At 37.2% G+C, this 20422-nt stretch overlaps 1 protein-coding gene across 3 annotated transcripts in view; it reads left to right on the top strand.

The window, feature by feature from the left end:
- Positions 1–20422, top strand: part of CRACDL (CRACD like) — a 59941-nt gene that overhangs the window by 7751 nt on the left and 31768 nt on the right. For all 3 annotated transcript variants that reach the window (XM_088145028.1, XM_088145027.1, XM_088145029.1), the window contains exons 2-4: positions 8939–9125; positions 16945–17026; positions 18190–18358. In XM_088145028.1, the coding sequence (XP_088001154.1) occupies positions 16960–17026; positions 18190–18358 (236 nt within the window). In that variant the 5' untranslated portion in view covers positions 8939–9125; positions 16945–16959. The remainder of the gene's footprint in view (positions 1–8938; positions 9126–16944; positions 17027–18189; positions 18359–20422) is intronic.

The following is a 20422-nucleotide window of genomic DNA, read 5'->3' as shown; positions in this document are numbered from 1 at the left end:
TGTTAAGCAAGGACTTTTGTTGTTGTTCAGTCATTAAGTCGTGTCTGACTCTTTGTGACCCCATGAACCATATCACGCCAGGCCTTCCTGTCCTTCACTGCCTCCCTGAGTTTGCTCAGTTTCATGCTCATTGCTTCAGTGATGCTACCTAACCATCTCATCCTCTGCCATCCTCTTCTCCTTTTGCCTTCAATCTTTCCCAGCATCAGGGTCTTTTCCAGAGTCCTCTCTTCGTATTAGCTGACCAAAGTATCTGAGCTTGAGCTTCATTATCAATCCTTCCAATGAGCAGTCAGGGTTGATTTCCTTTAAGATTGATTGGTTTGACCTCCTAGCAGTCCAGGGGACTCTTAAGAGTCTTCTCCAGCACCACAGTTCAAAGGCATCAATTCTTCGGCGCTCAGCCTTCTTTATGGTCGAGCTCTCACAGCCATACATTACTACTGGAAAAACCATAGCTTTGACTATGCGGATCTTTGTCGGCAAGGTGACGTCTCTGCTTTTTAATATGCTATCTAGGTTTGCATAGCTTTCCTCCCAAGGAGCAAGCGTCTCTTAATTTCATGGCTGCAGTCTCCATCTGCGGTGATCTTGGAGCCCAAATAAATGAAGTCTGTTACTGCTTCCATTTCTGCTCCTTCTATTTGCCAGGAATTGATGGTTCCAGATGCCATGATCTTAGTTTTTTTAACGTTGAGTTTCAAGCCAGCTTTCGCACTCTCCTCTTTCACCCTCATCAAGAGGCTCTTTAGTTCTTCTTCACTTTCTGCCATTAGGATGGTATCGTCTGCATATCTGAGGTTGTTGATGTTTCTCCCTGCAATCTTAATTCTGGCTTGTGATTCTTCCAGCCTGGCATTTCTCATGATATACTCTGCATATAGGTTAAATAAGCAGGGTGACAGTATACAGCTTTGTCGTACTCCTTTCCCTATTTTGAACCAATCGGTTGTTCCATGACCAGTTCTAACTGTTGCTTCTTGGCCCACATACAGATTTCTCAGGAGACAGGTAAGATGGTCTGGTACCCCCATCTCTTTAAGAATTTGCCACAGTTTGTTGTGATCCACATAATCAAAGGGTTTTGCATAGTCAATGAAGCAGAAGTAGATGTTTTTCTGGAACTCTCGTGCTTTCTCCATGATCCAGCGAATGTTGGCAATTTGATCTCTAGTTCCTCTGCCTCTTCGAAACCCAGCTTATACATCCGGTAGTTCTTGGTTCATGTACTGCTGAAGCCTAGCTTGTAGGATTTTGAGCATAACCTTGCTAGCATGTGAAATGAGTGCAATTGTGCAATAGTTTGAGCATTCTTTGGCATTGCCCTTATTTGGAATTGGAATGTAAACTGACCTTTTCCAATCCCGTGGCCACTGTTGCATTTTCCAAACTTGCTGGCATATTGAGTGCAGCACTTCAACAGCATCATCTTTTAGTATTTTAAATAACTCAGCTGGAATACTGTCATCTCCACTAGCTTTGTTGTTAGTAATGCTTCCTAAGGCCCACTTGACTTCACTCTCTAGGATGTCTGGCTCAAGGTCAGTGACCACACCAGTATGGACATCAGGGACATTAAGATCTTTCTTGTATAGTTCTTCTGTGTATTCTTGCCACCTCTTCTTAATCTCTTCTGCTTCTGTTAGGTCCCTGCTTTTTTTGTCCTTTATCATGCCCATCTTTGCACTAAACGTTCCTTTGATATCTCCAGTTTTCTTGAAGAGATCTCTAGTCTTCCCCATTCTATTGTTTTTCTCAATTTCTTTGCATTGTTCATTTAAGAAGGCCTTCTTATCTCTCCTTGCTATTCTCTGGAAATCTGCATTCAGTTGCTTATATCTTTCCCTTTCACCCTTGCTTTTCGCATTCCTTCTTTCCACAGCTATTTGTAAAGTCTCATCAGACAGCCATTTTGCTTTCTTGCATTTCTTTTTCTTTGGGATGGTTTTAGTTGCTGCCTCCTGTACAATGTTACGGACCTCCGTCCATAGTTCTTCAGGCACTCTGTCTACCAAATCTAATCCCCTAAATCTATTCATCACCTTCACTGTGTACTCACAAGGAATATGATCTAAGTCATACCTGAGTGGTCTAGTGGTTTTCCCTACGTTCTTCAATTTAAGCCTAACTTTTGCAGTAAGAAGCTCATGATCTGAGCCACAGTCAGCTCCTGGTCTGGTTTTTGCTGTCTGTATAGAGTTTCTCCATCTTTGGCTGCAAAGTATATAATCAATCTGGTTTCGGTATTGACCATCTGGTGATGTCCATGTGTAGAGTTGTCTCTTGTGTTGTTGGAAAAGAGTGTTTGCTATGACTAGCTTGTTCTCTTGACAGAACTCTATTAGCCTTTGCCCTGCTTCATTTTGTACTCCGAGGCCAAACTTGCCTGTTATTCCGATTACTCCTTGACTTCCTACTTTAGCATTCCAATCCCCTATGATGAAAAGGACATCTGTTTTTGGTGCTAGTTCTAGAAGGTGTTGTAAGTCTTCATAGAAGCAGTCAACTTCAGCTTCTTCGGCATCAGTGGTTGGGGTATAGACTTGGATTACTGTGATGTTGAATGGTTTGCCTTGGATTCACACTGAGATCATTCTGTTGTTTTTGAGGTTGTACCCCATTACTGCCTTTCCCACACTCTTATTGATTATGAGTGCTACTCCATTTCTTCTAAGGGTTTCTTGCCCACAGTAGTAGATATAATGGTCACCTGAATTAAATTCACCCATTTCCGTCCATTTCAATTCGCTGATTCCCAAGATGTCAATGTTCAGTCTTGTCATCTCATGTTTGACCACATCCAGCTTGCCTCGGTTCATAGATCTTACATTCCAGGTACCTATACAATGTTGTTCTTTACAGCATCGGACCTTCTTTTCGCTTCCAGATACATCCACAGCTGAACGTCCTTTCGGCTTTGGCCCAGCCGCTTCACTCTTTCTGGAGCTACTTGGAATTGCCCTCCGCTCTTCCCCAGTAGCATATTGGACACCTTCCGACCTGAGGGGCTCATCTTCCGGCGTCATATCTTTTAGCCTTTTAACATTGTCCATGGGGTTTTCTTGGCAAGGATACTGGAGTGGGTTGCCATTTCCTTCTCCAGTGGACCACATTTTGTCAGAACTCTCTGTCATGACCTGTCTGTCTTGGGTGGCCCTGCACGGTATAGCTCATGGCTTCACTGAGTTATTATGCAAGCCCCTTCGCCACGACAAGGCAGTGATCCATGAAGGGGAAGCAAGGACTACCTGTAGTTATATCTCACCTGTTCTGCGGTTTAAAATGGTTGAGATAGGGACATGGGCATCGGTGGAGGTGGGAGACAAGGGGAGAGCGACAGAATGTGCATTATGATGTCACGGCACAAACTCTGCCTCATTCAAACTGGTGTGTGATGTCACACTTAAGTACAAAAAGGTAGAGCTTGTGTTGTTTTGGTATCATCTTGGCAAGTAGTAGATGCCTGGCATGGGATCTTCTTTGTTGGATCCCACAATGACAATCCTGTGCAACTGAGCTGAGAGTGGCCAACTCAAAGATAACTAGTGAGCATCCATGACATGTTGCAACAGGTTTTACTCTTTCTCAGCAATAATACAAATGCTAATAATATTTCTTCCAGGTTTTGGGGGGACCATCTATTTAACATGTAGTTTTTTCCTCAGTTTTGATGGTTTGCTTGCATTTTGTTGTGGGTTATCTTTAAGCGTCTCTTGATAAAATATCTTAGAGTAAGTTCTGTTAATTTGTAAAGTTTCATAAGACTTTTCATGGCTTTTAATATTGACAGACTTTCCACAATTACCTTTCTGGATATCTTTAAATCATATCATTTCCTTGTTACTTAGAGATAGTTTTTATATTGTGCATTTTATTATTGCAGGTTGTACTGTACAGCCTTTGACTAAATAGTTGTTTATAATAGTGTTTTTCAAGTTACATTGGAATGATCGGTTATCTTCAGCAACGTGCACAGCAAAGCATGCCTACTATTATTTTTCCTATAGCATGTAATATTCAAGCTATCAAGAGGCACGGTTTCTTCTCAATGTCCCAATTAATAATTCATTGTTCTGAGCTTGTGTTCGATAAATTATGTTTCCTTTCCCCCTAAATAATAGTTAGATGGAAAAACAGGTCTAGGGCTAAAATAGATCATATAATAATAATTTTAGTAGAAAAAACGCATTCTATTACATTTCAGTTTTGCTTGCCTCTGTCAGGTTTTAAGTGCTCTTCTTGTGGCAATGAAGAGGCTATTCTTTCTTTCTAGGTTGGAGTAACAATGGAGTAAAGAAAAAATGTCAGTGTTGCTTGGTTGCATTCTGTCGCTTGGGAATCAATGCTCCACGTGGCTCAGACTGCACTGGATTCCAAAGGGATTTCTCAATAATTTTTAGTGATATATGCTCAGATGGAAATCATAGTTGTCACACCTTACTTATCGTATAAGTGCTGTTCCCAATTCAGTATACTGACAATTTTTTAAAAAATTACAAATGTCTGTATTGGTTCAATATTAGTTTTTAACATAAGCTTCATTATTGTTTGTCAGGCTTCGGAGATGAAAGTTTTAATGATGCATATTTCCACTGAAAATTCAGGGCTAATTTTTACTCTGCAGCATATGACTTTGGCAGTTTGTGGAAGCTATTTTACATTACAACACATTTTGCATTTTAAAATCTTTGAATTGATGTAACTGTAATGGTACTAGCAAATACACTTAACAAAGTCAGTCTAAACATTTGGGCCAGCAGAAGAATAGCAATATTCTAGGACACTATTCCAAATATTCCAAATAAAAATATTAGAAAGAATACATTCATCTTTGCATGTATCTCAGTTTTTAACTCTGTAACAAGGGGGCTAGTATTTATTTATTTGGCTTATATGCCTCTCCATTTCTCGAAGCAATTTATAATTAAAAGCATAACATTAAAACATAGAAAATCAATAGCATAACTGTAACAGCAAGAAGGCTCTGATGAGTTCGCCATTCAGGCAATAAAATCTCTAGGTGTCCTCAAATGCCTTCTTGTAAAGTCACATTTTTTGCAGCTCTTTGGTTATATTATATTACCAAATATAGTAAGAGGGAGTGGTCCAAATTCCAGAGGTGGAGGACCATCATTGAGAAGGCTCAAGCAAGGGTCCCTGCAAATGACATCCCTTCAGATTTGCAACCCTGAGCAAGATGGATAGTTTCAACACAGAAAAGATGGTTTGGGTGATATCCAGTCACTAAGCTTTGTACACAACAACCCAGAGTTCTCACTCAGGGCACAAATGACCAGGCTTAAATTATCCTACTTCAGACACATTACGTGAAGACCTAGCTCTCCAGGGAAGACTCTAATGCTGGGGAGGGTGGAAGAAAAGAGAAGAGGATGACCAGCAGCAAGGTGGATGTACTCAGTTACAGCAATGATGAGTGCACTATTGGAAGACCTGAAAGACCAGGTTAGGGACAGATCACCATGGAGAAAATTTATGTGGGTGCTAAGAGTTGACATAATGAATCAACCAAAGCTATGTAAGGCTTTAAAAGTGATAACCAGCACCTTGAATTTTACCAAAACTGACTAGCAGCTGATGCAGCATGTACATGCTGCTGGTTTCTGTGGAGCCTGTTTATAACTGAATGGGGTTGACTTTGCAGTAAGGTGTTCCACAGGCAGGAATCAATCCCTCTGCCAAAACTTTTGTTTTCACTCAGACTTTTGTAATCACCAATTGAGAAGCAATGCAAAGAGCGAATGTGCAGTAGTCATTTATTTATTTCATTTATTTATTCCATTTCTATCCTGCTGCATTCCAAGCAACTCTCAGCAGTTTACATGATACAGAAACATTAAAACATTCCCAGTAAGTCTTAAAATACAATATCACAATTTAAAACAAACCCTGAAGTCCAAGTTAATCAAGAATAACAGTCAGGAATAACAGTAAATTGAAAATTCAAATAAAAGATGGTTAAAACTAATTTGTGCAACTAGCTTGGTGCTTTAGAGCAGAATAGCTGAAACTGACTTGTATGTTTGAAACTGGTAAATGCAGGGAAACTGGCAAATGAGCAACAAAAGGTTAGATTATCGTTCTCCATTTTCTGGACACTGCACATGAAAAAATGGGGCTGTTGCATCTAAAGATAAATATCCTCACAGATGCCATTTCAAAATATAGTAAATACAGATTTATGCAAATGCACCCTTTTTTCTTTCCCAAATGAAATACTGGTGGTCTGCTTTCTGCTTCTCTATCTTGTTGAAAGCCTGAGAATAAGTTAATTTCAAAAATAGGAAGCAGGGCCTGGGTGACCTTGGGGGAAAGTGACAAGTATGAAAGGAACTCAGGAAAACCAAGTATTAATGGAGAGGGCAAATGTAGGAGAGAAGCCAAGACTACCTAGTGACCAGAAGAATGCCCATGCGTGCTTCCCAACTCTGCTCACATCCATAATAGGTCAACTGGTCTTGCCTCCAAGATAATGGGTTGACAAAGGCTTACAAACGTTGCTTACCTTCAAGCTGGGAGAGGAGTAGTATTGGTTTCAGGGAAAAATAATCCTTAGTCCAGTACCCTTAGTATTGACTTAAGGCTGTTTCACTCTTGAGCTAAGGATTGGATGAGGGCAACATAGTGCAATGAAGGGGAATGTTGGGAGTGTCAGAGCAAGTAGAGATAGGACCACAGAACAGCACATATGGGGAAAGGAAATTGTCTTTATAGAGTGGCCCTCAACCCAAAGCAGTTACTGATCTCTAATTTAAGGGGAAAAGTACTTTGCTTCCATCAGAAGCACAGCCATAATGCAATACAGTTAAAAATGGTACTCTTTTAGCCTTTGAAAACAATATATTTTCTCTAGGGAGTTCTTAGCAAATTCTTAAATAATAACTTTCTCTTTTTTCACAAGATGTCTTAACAATTTTGCTTTTGAGGTTTTTATGTATTGTGTAAACTTATATATCTAATTCTAAGGAACTGTGGAAGACCATAAGCTTCCTGGGCAACATCAAATTCTACTAAGAATTCAGGTCAGGAACTCCTTCCTTGTTTCCTAGCAACTTAGGATAGTGGGCCTTTTTCTATTTGAATGAAATCATTCAGCAACAGAGACCAGGATCATTTGCGTGGCCTAAGGCAATATTTTGCATACACTTGGGAAGAAGCTCTGTAGCATAACACATTGCCTGCCTGTTTATAAGAAGAGGGCTCTGCCTTTTAAGTCCGATGGAACCAACATTACTTCATCCTCCTTTAATGTGAAGAATAGGATTAGAATTCTGCTTTTATTACTGCTCTTTCGGTTGTCAAGGTGAGGCATTTATCTTCAAACCATGTACTTTCCTAGTTACTGAATTTGTAAATCAAAACTATATTCAGATAAGGACTTCCACTTCCTATTGATCTAACTGAAGCAAACATTTCCAGAGATTTCCTGGTTACTTATGCAAACAACATAGAGTAGGACAAGCATTTTTTCACTGTACTTAATTTCATTTGGAGTACTGCCAAATTTTGCTTATTGCTTCCATTTTTATAGTGCAGGAAACACCCTTTGCTCTTTTCTGATTAATCTGTTACAGAATTTATTTAATTAAAAAAATACTTTGTTGGAGTGATAGTACAGTATATGCATATACCCTCGAAGAGAATTGTTACATTGTTGATTGTGGTAATATTGTAAGTAATCTGTAAATGATCTGCATAAATTTCTAATGTTTTAACATTTGAGTTCTCTGAAATTATTGCTTTTCAATTTCATTTTGCTTTTTTAATTTATAATTACGCAAAGCAGGCTATGAACCTTAAACTTTTAAAACTTTTTTGTGTTGACTACTTTTTGTTTATTATCAACATTTTGTGAATTACATATTGGAACCTTTAAATGAATGAGTGTTTATTCAGATAATGAAATCAAATCATACTTTGGCTAGATCCCCAGATCACATTAAACTGTGATTTGGTTTGTTTAGTTTTGGCTTAGCACGATATTGAACCCAGGCCTCATGGCTTGTAAGTTATGGATGGTTTAAATTGATGTTTGTCAGATTTCCTGGCAAAACTTAAGCAGAAATTCTGGGATACTGGACAGAGCCTGGCTCAGCTTGGCTGATGGGTTGAACACAGCTAGAGTCTCTTGGAGATACAAAACATATGGCTAGATAAAAAACTTTATTGCATAGGAGAATGAAGTCATACAAAGGAGTTGATTCACCTCTGTTGCTTTTTCTTCCTGCCACCCTTCAACAAATTGTTTGCTTATGGCCTTGAAACTGAGCAGTTGTTGATCATTTATATAACTGACTTATCTGCTGTTGGAAACACGGGCTATTGTTTTGGCTCTTACCATGTGAACCAGGCCACTGGGAGGCTACCAGATCTGGGCTACAAAAGTCCAGATGACTGTGAGAATTTTATGTATATCTTTGCTGCTATCTAGATTTTAGTTTACCAAATTGGGTAGCCCTATTCTACAGTGATTTCTTTAAAATGTAATTAAAACAAATAATAGACATGATGCATGAAACCAGCCTCTGTTTTAGCCTTCACAAACAGTCTCGGAGGAAAAAATACTTTGTAATATAAAGTTCTATGAATTATGAAATTATATTTCTGCATGAGATGTGCTCTGTCAAATTAAAACATTTATCTTTACCACTGTGGGAAAATTGAAGCTGTATATTTTTATTGTCGAATACTATTTTTTAAAAAAAAAATCCTGAAAAGAGAATAGGTGCTGGGTCTGTGGGAAAGGAATCTTGCTAGCATTTGTAAATTTTATTTTAAATTAGTATATGAGGGTAGTTTTGGTGTGAAGATTGGAGAATGCTCAACCTCTGAAAGTATTTAAGCAATATAACCTTTTTTTCAAAGAAAGAAGAAAATGGTAACATGCATTGGGTTGATTTTTATATTTGCTTATCAACAGGGAATTCAAGGGTACCATAGAACAGATGACCATGGCATCTCTCTTTTCCTGTGGATTGCTTTCATGGACTCCAATTCAGTGTGGTTCCCTGATCACAAATAAGTGATCTTCAAATAATCAATTTTGCAAGACTAAAACCCTTTTCCTAAAACCCTTTTATTGCAGAAACTGTGCTAGATCACTCAAGGTAAGAAATACCTTCTTGTTATTACTTCTTGGAATATAAATACGATGTTTAGGCAATTCCTTTTTCTTTTCTCTTAATCCTGATAAACCAATGTGGATGGATTATAGGTAGTTTCTTTACCACTACTACTGAAACCAGCCTAAAATATCCCTGCAAACTAATAGCAGTAACAATATTTCTAAATTAACAGAGTTGTAAGGATCTACACTGTCAGCTCTCACTCTCCTTTTCACATCTGAACAGTAGTTTAGCTACTGGCAGTTATATGGCCAATGCAATAACATGAGAGAAGATATTATGTCTACCCAGACTGCAACACAGTAATTACTACAAAAATGAATCTAGTTATCAGAACATACACTGCCATTTTAGTTAATTAAATGAATTATTGATACTCTCGCCTGAAATATCTAAGCTCCTAACTATGACCTAACTGGTAGAGTAGGCAAATAGATTCTCTCCCACATTCTGTATTAGATGTATCAGATTTCTTCTGAGAAGCATAATTTAAAGATCTAAAGCTGAAAAGGCTCCCTATATTTCTGCTTAGAGGATAAGCATGAATTTCAAGGTGTTTGATGAGCTAGCTCCAACTAGAACAGCCAGAGACATCCTAGAAGGAATCTGGGGTGGGATACCTACTCCTTCTTATTGCCAAATGCCTCTCTTTGGAGGGGTGGTCCTCTGGTGGGTGCATTGTGTGAGATGTAGGCAAGAAGCCAACTGTGCTACAACAGCACCCATAGTCTTTGTGATCTCCTTGCTTACAATGTTACACTGAACACCTTCTCAGAGAAGAGCATTTGGACCTTGCTGCTACAGGAAAAAAACTGGACTCTCTCAATTGTGCATGATCCTCAATTTTTATTCCCAGAGCTCCTGAGACTGAGGCACAGAGGTGGACATGGCTTTCTGGGGCAGCTGCCTACCTCCGTGCCTTTTTTGAGCCATCAGAATGAGACTGAATTGGACTGTGAATCAGGAAGCAGATGGTGGTGTGGTCCCAATCTATTGTTTGAGACTGTTGGAGAAAAATGTGTTAGAGGGAACTCAAATTGTTTAAATTCTTCCACAAGATAGAGGTTTTACTTGCATGTGTGGGGCTGCACCAAGAAAGAGAAATTAGGCTCTCTCTATTTACAAGCATTTGCTTAGGAAATTAATTCAGTGGTTGAACCTTGTTTCAGGGTCATGATGCAATAAAAATTAAACTAAATTAAATTCTTGGAACTTTGTGATGACAAGTAATTCTTGTAATGCTCATGAGTAAAGGCCTTTAAAAATAAAAATATAAACATCTAAACCTTGCCAGCTAACAAGCGTAACTTCTTAGCATCTCCTGTCCTGAAGATGTTACCTACTAATGATAACAATATGTTTGCAACTCAAAACATTAGCTCAGAGAACTCTAACAACAGAACCTGCCAATCCTGAGATACATACATTCTCTTATTATCTCTACTATTGTAGAAATAAACATGATTGACTTACAATGTGAAAAAAAAGCATTGAAAATGTGATATACTTTATACAATTGAACTGAGATATCAAGCTTGGAACACTTTGGAAGTGTTACACACACACACTTTTTACCCTGATAGCATTCTGAAGGGCCTTGGATTTGGATGGTTGGAGCCTCTTTTGGGTGTTGTTGTTGGCCAGATTCAGCATTCTTTACCTGTTTTCTTATTTGCTTTTTGTTGTTGTTGGTGAATTGTATTTTACCCTTTTGGTTATATTGTGAGCAGCCCAGAGTTGTTTGGAGTTGAGTGGCAATTAAATTAAATTCCAAAGTAAGTATTTTTGCAGCCCAAATATGATAGTCATAGTTAGATCATATTTTGGATATGCTATCTGAATTGATTGGTGCATATTGATTTTTTATTTACTTATAATAAACAAATTTAGTGAAATAAACATTGTGAAAGCAAAACATTCCATATTGGTATCTCCTCAAAATAACATGGAAAGATTACAAAACCTAGGCAATGTTTATGACTTTAAAATTTATGCTGTACCAAATTGTATTACTCAATATTTCTTAAGCTGTACCAAACAATGCATCTAATAAGTTCTTCGATCCTCTCCAATATATTTGTGTTACAACTCTCTGTCATGGTTTTTCCCTTGTAACTTATCATGGCAATTGTAATTTGATGATAATATTGAATGATATTTTTGAAATCCATTGCATTATATTTAGTCTCTGGAGGGGGAAAGGGATAATAATGTTTTTAAAAAGTTGGATATTGATAAATTATCAAAATAATAAAACTTGGACAGCAGCATATTCTCCTGAGTAAAGAGATAAAAATGGTGTGTGTGTCCATACAATCCTTTAGCCTTTGTTTGGCTATTAAAAATAACAGATGCTTGTTAGTGGACAGGAAGCCCAAATGGAATTCAGATATCACCTATCTGGTGACATATCAGCCTGGGTGCAAGGCTGGTATTTTGTCTCCATTAACCAAGAGAGGAACTGGTTGTTTGGAATTTGGAATGAGCATTTGAGCTTGTTGGAAAAGGGTGCTAACATTTCAGATGGCAGTATGTTAGTTTTTGGAAGATACTGGTGTTAGATTGATCTTCCACAGGTAGAAGAAATATTGCTGGCACTATGCATGCTTGTCTCTCATCTGCTAATCCTATATCTCTGGAAATAAAGTTTGTTTTGAAGTGTTGATTATAAAGCTCCAATAGTCACTCCTCATGAAAATGCATTGGTAGTACTGTAATCTGCTTCTGTTTCCTGAAGATGGTGCTTTTTGTTGGCTAACTTTTATTACTATCAGACACCTGGATATCATATCTCTTGAAACAAAGATGAGCCTAAATCTCATTAACATCCAATGTGCTGAAATTTCAATGGACTTAGGTGTGCCTGAATTTTTTGTGAATTATACTGTCACCTGTTTTTTTAAAGACAAGATAGAGAAATGAGAAGTTGCTTTTATTATTTCAACTTCATGCTCAGTATACATACATAATTAATTTCTTTTTAATTAATATTTTAATTAAATATTTTACAGAAAGTATTTGAACAAGAAAAAAATACATGAAAAAAGAATAAAAGCAGAATGCAAATAGGTGTGAATAAGTCAACAAGGAACCTAAAATGTCATAAAATTACAATTTTACAATGTATATTGTAAAATTATAAAATATATATCTCTTTTTGAAGAAAAAAATAAAAATCCCTATTAAGCTTTAAAATAAAGATTTCTATGTTTTCAAATTTTATACAAAATGGAGTATGGTATCTGTTAAAAGAGTTCACAGAAAGAACCACCTTTCATCTTAGATGATTACATAATACTGTTTCTGAGGAATTAAACTAGCAATAATCAATAGGAAGTATATTTCCTGTACATTATTTTTTCTTTTTTAAATTAATAACTCAGAATTTTTTAAAAAATCACAGATTGAATTGGTATAAGTGCTTTGGTTTAAAAAATACATTGTAAGTTTGGTTTACAGTTTAGGAACAGAGAAAATAGAACGCCATCTAGAATAGGATTTTAGGCAGTTCCAATGGGAGAAGATAAAAGATATGAGATTCATTTCAAGGAGACTGATAGAGCTCTATAGCACCATAAAAATGCTCTATGAATATTTTAGCATTATGTTTCATGTTAATAAACTCCACCTTGTTCAGCTTTGTGTTAGATCCTTGGGGATTACGTCAGATGAGGAAATGTGTTTATCACATAGGGATTATTGTTAAAGTCAATAAGCTTGGCTGCCTGGAATTATTACAGCAAGCTGAGACTGTTTCCACTTCATAGATAGTGTCTCCCAGGGAAGTTAGTGATGTTTCCTGTTGAAATTCCAAGGACAGGGAGAATTTGCCTGGTATAGCGCCCAATTTAGTCAAAATGTATCTCCTCTTCAAAGGACATCTAAGCCCGTTTATATTCCAATTTCAATTGGCAATTAAAGATTACCTGAATGTGAAACACACTAATGCACACCCTAATATTTCCATAAATGAAGAATAAAAAATAATGTACGGTAATAAAGACAAACCTTCTTTTCAAAAGCCAACCCCCCTGAAAAACATAAAAAAAGGGGGGGAAAATCAAGGACATTTGGTTAAAGTAATAAACAGTAAAAGTAATAAAAACTTGAAAAAGAAAACAATAAAAATACCCATTAAAAGAGCAAGAAGCAAGAAATCACCTGAAAAAGGGGGAGAAAAGTTAAGCTAAGGAATCGAGCTAAGGAGAAGACTCATTACTAGCAGCATCTATATGTGTTCCTTGTAGTTTAGTCAAGATAAATTACAAGTTAGAGTTCTGACGTGTATTGTCCTAAGATACAGGACCTCAGAAACTGGTGCAAAATTAGAAACAGATGCCTAGCAGAGAGACAATGAGGTACAACTGAAGTTTTAATTATAATATTTCAGGCTATGCTGTTCCTTGCCTTTCTACCACACCCCAAAGCCTGCAAATTCATCATTTTAACTTACTGCTCTTCTTTATACAATTATTTAAGTATTCACACTGTAGGAATCTGAGAACAGTGAATTCTTAGCTCCTTGTTTAAATGTTAAGGAGAAATTAATATACAAACTATAGCCTTATGTTCCCCCTCACAAACATTTTTAAAAACATAGTTCAAAGATATAGTAATACCATCTTGGAAGGAAGTTGCCATGGTGGTAACTATTATTTTTGGTTTGTAACATGAAGTGTAGGAAGTTTGTATTGATTGAAGTCATATAATAGGATATGGTACTGTTAGTACTTTTGGGAAATCCAGATTGATAAATTAATATATAAAAATAGTGTAGTGGGCTTTATATGTTAGAGGAATTGGATACCAATTTCATGACTGCGTATTCCTCACGTTTTCTAGACAAATCCTTCCCCCTTTCTTCCATGGTTTTAAGACTAGAAAATACAGCTGTCTGTAGCTATACTGGTCTTTGCCACAGTTAATGCTAATAAGGATTATCAGCCTCTGTACCACTTGGGCTTAAAAAATTGGGCTTTAAAAAGAACCAAATTAGTAGCGTTCTTGGTTTTTAGTAATGTTGATATAGATTTAAACGACAGCTAGAATTAAGCCATGAGATGGAGCACAAGGTGGTGTGATTTGATGTGCAAGAAAGGAAAAGAGAAATGGAATCGGGCTGTGCATACTCCAAAAATGATTCTGATTTCAGTTCATGCAAGCAGAGGACCTCTGTTATTCACTAAAGCCTGGCTTTTTTCGGGCTTTGATACAAACTTGAAAAAAGAATGTCACTGCTATAATAGCCACATTAATGACTTTTTAAAAATATTTTTTAATCTTTTTTTCAGGCATACATGGAAGCATGTAATAATAGGGCTGCTTTAATGAGTAGCAGGGGGTCCTGTGCTTATGTGAAGCATTCCCTCCAAATCATTTTCAAAGTGGGTGGGTGCCTACTGGTTCAGATGACTATTCTCCAGTGTTCTGCTTTCCTGAGGGCCTCAGGAACCAAGTTTATTACACAATTACAGGTGGTCCTCATTTAACAACCACTGGTTCAGCAACCATTCAAGCTTATGACAGCTCTGAATGAGTGGTAAGACTGGTCCTCAAAGTTCCAGCCGTCACAGCACTCCCCAGTCACATGATCATGTTTCAGGCACTTGGCCTGCACTTCCAACCATCACAGTGTCCTGTGATCACGTAATCGTCATTTGTGACCTTCCCTGCCGGCTTCTGACAAGCAAAGTCAGTGGGGAAGCCGGCAGGAAGTTAAAAGTCATGATCATGTGAGGTTTTCACTTAACAACTCACAGGGTCTTCACTTAATGACAGCAACCAAGACTGCTGGAACTGCCATCACTAAGCAGTGCAGTCACATGGTTTTTTGACTTATGACCGCATCGCTTAACAACAGAGTTTCCAGTCCCAGTTAGTATTCTTAAGCGAGGACTACTTGTATCTTCTAGAGCTTGACAATAAATCTAAACAAATACATCTGTTTCTGCAGAAGCAGCATGTGAAAAGGGAATATTCCATTTGTGACTGTTAATCATCAAGGTGGAAAGGAAATAACCTAAAAGTTTTCATAATTTAGCAAATCTGATTTTCTCCTGCGTTGTTCACTGTGGTGATACAAAAAAAGTGTGAGAAGAAGGCTGTATGTTATTGCAGCTGGTTCACATGTTATTAGCTAAATGAAAAGCTGTGTAGCTTTCGGATAGTTGGGTTATTACATTTTAACTTTTATTGTTACTACACTTTCAAAGTCTTATTTTAAAATCTATTGATATTTAAATGACTACTTGGATTCTAAGATCTGTAATATCCATTTATTTTGGTAAATGGGCATAGAAAATAACACAAAACTTTCATTGTGCAGAATAAAACAGTCACTGTGTTAAAATATGAATTCTCTACCACCCATCTCATCTTCCAAGCACTTCCAAGGCGCTTCACACCCAAAGGACCTTTCCCCTGTTTGTCCTCCATTCCATCCAACCCTAAATGCAGCCAGAGAAATAAAACAGCTGAACCCTTCACAGAAAGGAGCTGTTCCTCCAATTGAAGAATTAAAATCTGAGGAGCCATCTCGCCCCTGTTATATCAGCCCGCCCCACTCAGGCCAGCAGAAGGGGCATGTTGCAGACCCCACCAGTCGAGGAATTTCGACTAGTGGGATCTAGGAAGAGGGCCTTTTGTGCCGTGGCCCCCACTCTGTGGAACAACTTACCACCCGAGGTGCAGTGTGTCCCCACTCTCATGGCCTTCAGGAAGAGCATGAAATCTTGACTATGCCAGATGGCCTGGGGGCAGGATGGGGGCTCGCACCAGTGGAAATCCCTTGTGAGGTAATTGATTCTACCCTCCCCCCGTCATCTTGAATGTTTTTAGTCTTTTTATGTATAAGGTTTTTTAAAATATAGTCTGACTTTTAATTAATTCATGTGGGTATTTATTTTTTTAATTGTTTTCGGGGGGTCTTCTAACTGTGAGATGCCCAGAGTGACCCTCTGGGGGAGATAGGCGACATACAAATTGAATGGATGAATGAATGAATGAATGAATGAATGAATGAATGAATGAATGAATGAATGAAAACAGGAGCAAGATGCAAGGAGAAAATACTGTATCTGTCTGCAGCAGGACAGGAAAAAAGTGATAAGGAAATGGGAATATGAACCCATTTAGAACAGAATTTAATTTTTACATCTTACAAAATGACATAATGTATTCAGTCCCCTCCACGGAGTATACATAGTGGCTGCAAGACCTATTACATCTAAAATCTTACAAAAATGAAGGCAGATGTACAATACAAATACAATACAAATGTATTTGTATATGTGAGGCAGAAATGAGCAGAGACACTTAAGAGATTTTCAAACTTCCCCAGAGTCTTGCAGTCACCCCTAATAAAATGGTCAACCAACTTATTAAATCTTGTGAAGGGCTTTAAGAGGTAGCAAGTAAACAAAACACGCAGTTTCTCAAACAGTGTTGAGTAGTGATGTCTTTCAGGGGTTAATTAGTTCGTATGTTAAAATGTTCAGCTATGAAGACAAACAGTGTCAAATACCTTAACCTAAGCAGTATTGTATTAAAATGCTTCCATATTGACACCTTTTTAATAATCCTCCCACCCAGCCTTTTTTAAAACTGGGTGGGAGGATTATTCCTACTTAAAAAAAAAATTTAAAAACGTGACCAGGATTTGGCCACTGAATGAGACACCCTGAGTAGGGTTCATACTTGATAAAGTGAGTATGGTCAGGAGTAAGAAGTAGGAAGGGTCAATAAAAAACATGCATTCAACTTTCAATTAGTTAAAATATTACTTTTTATTTTTCCATGTTAGAGACTATTACAATATATGAATTTCACAAGGACAATGGATACCAAGTTTCAGGAAGCAGACGGATTTGGGGAGGAAGCTTCAGGTAAATGTCTAATTTTAGTTATGTTTGAGAAAATTTCGATAACTACTACCAATTCTGTTAGCCTTGCAGAATAGGAACCCTGTTTATTTTAGGACAATTATCCAATTTAATCTCAATTCAATGTCAGTGAAAATGTACATAGCTAATCAATCTATTGTATGATTTGTATTTGAATAGAAATTATTCTAAAGGAAAAGCTATGTGTTTTTGTGTGTTCATATTTGTGAATAGCATTATCTTACTTTTTTTTAAGATAAAGATGATATCTCTGGATTTTTTAACTACTTAGAAACACACTTTTCACTTAGTGCCCAAATAATAACAGAAAAAAATTTAAATAAAAACAATCATAGCTTTATTGGCTGACAGTTAAATCCTATGGATATTCTATTGAAAAGGAAGACCCACTGAATTCACTGGATCATACTTAAAGGAAAATGTAGCTACATTATGTGGAAGAAATATAGCACCCTAGCTTCTTAAAGAAAAGACTTCCTATATTTGTAGTCCTCTATAGTAAAACAGTACTTATTCTGAGGCTTACACTTAAGATTATTATGGATAAATTCAGACATTCCCTAAGCTTGGATTGGATGTTTAGCAATTTCAAGTAAGGTTAGACTGATTATCTATTCCTCTAATTTAAAACCAGAATTATATTTGTAGGTTAGGTGATCAATTTTGAAAAATCAGGTTAATTTTCTTCAAGTTTCATTAATTTCTGGTTCCTATTTTCACATCTCTTTCTCTTTCCATGAAAGCTGCAGTCACTTTTAGGAATAAGAATTGAGGAATTGCCCAAGCTGGAAAACAATCCTCATATCATTTTGTTCTGATATTGTTTCTCTTTGAAAGAGAGCCAGTTTGGTCTAGTAGTTAAGGCACCAGGCTAAAAACCAGGAGACTGTGAGTTCTAGTCCTGCCTTAAGCATGAAAACCAGCTGGATAACTTTGGGCCAGTCACTCACTCTCAGCCCACAACGTTAGGCTTGGGTGACAAGCTGGTCAGTAACTTCCTGTTGCAACCAATGGATCAACATTTGGTTGATACAAAAAAAGCAGTTTCTGCACCTGTGGGAAAAACACTAGGAAGGGAAAAAAATATTTCTCTTTGAAAACATTGGCTAAAAGTAATTATGGTTCATTAATACCTATTCACCCAGGAAAGAAGAAGTCAAAGTTTAAATCTATTAAAAAGTTCTTTGGGAAAAGAAAAAGGAAAGAAACATTAGCATCTTCAGGAAGTGGTAATATCAACATATGTCAGTCTGCAATTGATATCACAGCCACACAATCTGGGCATATTGATTATGATTCTGAAGATGATCTGAAGTAAGTCAAATGCTTACATTTTCCTTCTTCGCAAAGCAAGTTGTTTTTGTTGTTGTTGTTGTTACCTGAAAAGCAAGGTTATTTCTTAAGAGTTATCCCCCAAGAGAATCTTAATCCTGTGTACGAATGTTTCATTTGTTGAATATTTAAGGTACCCCTCTGGAAGCTGTTATAAAGACATCATGAGAAAGATGTTCTGATACCCATTTATGCTGGAGTGCAGCAAGCAGTGTTAGAAACAGGCATTCTTAGTGATAGCCCCAGAATTCTGAATACCCTTGCCAGTGAAGTATATCGGGCACACACTTCATTATCCTTCCAGCACCAGGCAACCTCTTTTTGCCATCCCAATATTATGTGGGAGAATAATACTTTCCCCCTTTCATGTCTTGCATGGAAGCTTTTCAATCAATCAGTCAGCTGTTTGGTTTTATGATTTATTAAGGACGTGCTACGCTTCAGAACCAAAACTGAAAAGGTGCTTTGGAGCAGGCTCCATAAACAACTTGCTTCTGCAATCTGCAATCCCAGGAAAATACATTTGAGTTAAGCAGACCCTGACAGCATGTCCATACTTGCTCTGACCTTGCCTGTGCCTCTTTAATTTCAATGCATACTTTCCTGGAATTATCTGTGATCCCAGGAAAAGATTCAGCTTCCTTAAGAAGGCACCAAGGGGTGCAGGGTGTGTACACATGCCCTACTCCAAAGCAGCTTTTCAGTTTTGGATCTGAAGTGCAGCATAGCTCTGTTGTTTATATGTGTGGTATATAGCATTTTAATTACTATTTTAGAATATTTTAAGGCTATGTGATGATTTTCACCTTTGTAAGCTATCCTGGGAAAATTAATTTTATTAAATAAATAAAATAAGTAAATGTCCCAGAATGTTCTCTGATAATGCTAATAAATGCTTTACTCGATGTTGCCATTAGAGGGTGCTATAGTACAAAATCATAATGGTTTTGTTTCCTGTTTGTACTACTGTTGAAATGACTTCAAAGTCAATGTACAGAAAGGCTTATATAATAATTCTGGAAACTTGTCCTCATGCAGTATAAATAAGAGCTGTGGAAGTTATAGTTCAATAAATATGGAAGGCACTAGATTGAGGAAGGTTAATCTTATTTTGCCACTTTTACTGAATGTATTTGTAGCAGATGTTAGGAGAACCTCATTGTTCCTATTTATCAGTTTGTCTTTCTTCTGCTCATTACTATAGCATCTTTATTTAAAGAAGAAATGTTTAATTTTAAGTCCTAATATTTGGAAGGATAATATAAATTAACATACACCATTGGCAAAGGCATAAATGTTCATACTTGCCTTTGGCAATATTACAATTAATATAAGGAACATTCTGCTACTTTTCCCCTAATTTTTTGTTATGAAACAAGGCTTTGGGCTATTCTGAGTGCCTAGGTATTATCTTTGTAAGAAAATTATATTCCCTTTGTTAGGACAAAATTATCCCTTGCAACAGATGTAGTAACCCATAGAAAAACATTTGACACATTTATTACATAATGATTATCTATAAAAACCTGTTTTTTTAAGAACAACATTATCCAAGTAGTCACAAAATAGAGACTTCTCAAGAACTGGCTTAACTGTGGGAGAGAATCATAGGTTTGCAGTTAGTGTAGAATAACTGGTGGTGATAAACTTTTAATAAAGTTTAATAAAGAGGAATGCTCTTTTGGTTCTCACCAATAAAGAGTCTTGGTTGGTGTAGAGAATAAGGAAGATGACCTTGATGGAGATATGCAGGAACCATTACCTAGGCAAAAAGGGCTGAGGCACTTTTTAAGTCCAGAATGAGATACTATTCAGAAGCAGTTCAGACAGGCACCTCCCCAATTCACTGGACTATAAGAAGGAGGAAGTACAGCACAATCAGACTTGCAAGATTCTGTTATTATAGCCAGTCTCAATAAAAGTAGTTTTAGCATTCCTGTGGAGTTGATTTCCTGGTCTGGTCTACCTGGTGGGGCTGACAAGTATTTGGTGCCTACAACTTCAGCTTGGAACTGGCTGGACTAAGGCTGCCTGAAGAATTGCAGA

Source organism: Python bivittatus, unplaced genomic scaffold, assembly GCF_059951505.1.
Source record: "Python bivittatus isolate LINGU-HERP-01145 unplaced genomic scaffold, Pbiv_v1 ctg000350_np1212, whole genome shotgun sequence".
Classification (NCBI taxonomy): domain Eukaryota; kingdom Metazoa; phylum Chordata; class Lepidosauria; order Squamata; family Pythonidae; genus Python; species Python bivittatus.
This window is presented reverse-complemented; position numbering and strand designations above follow the sequence as displayed.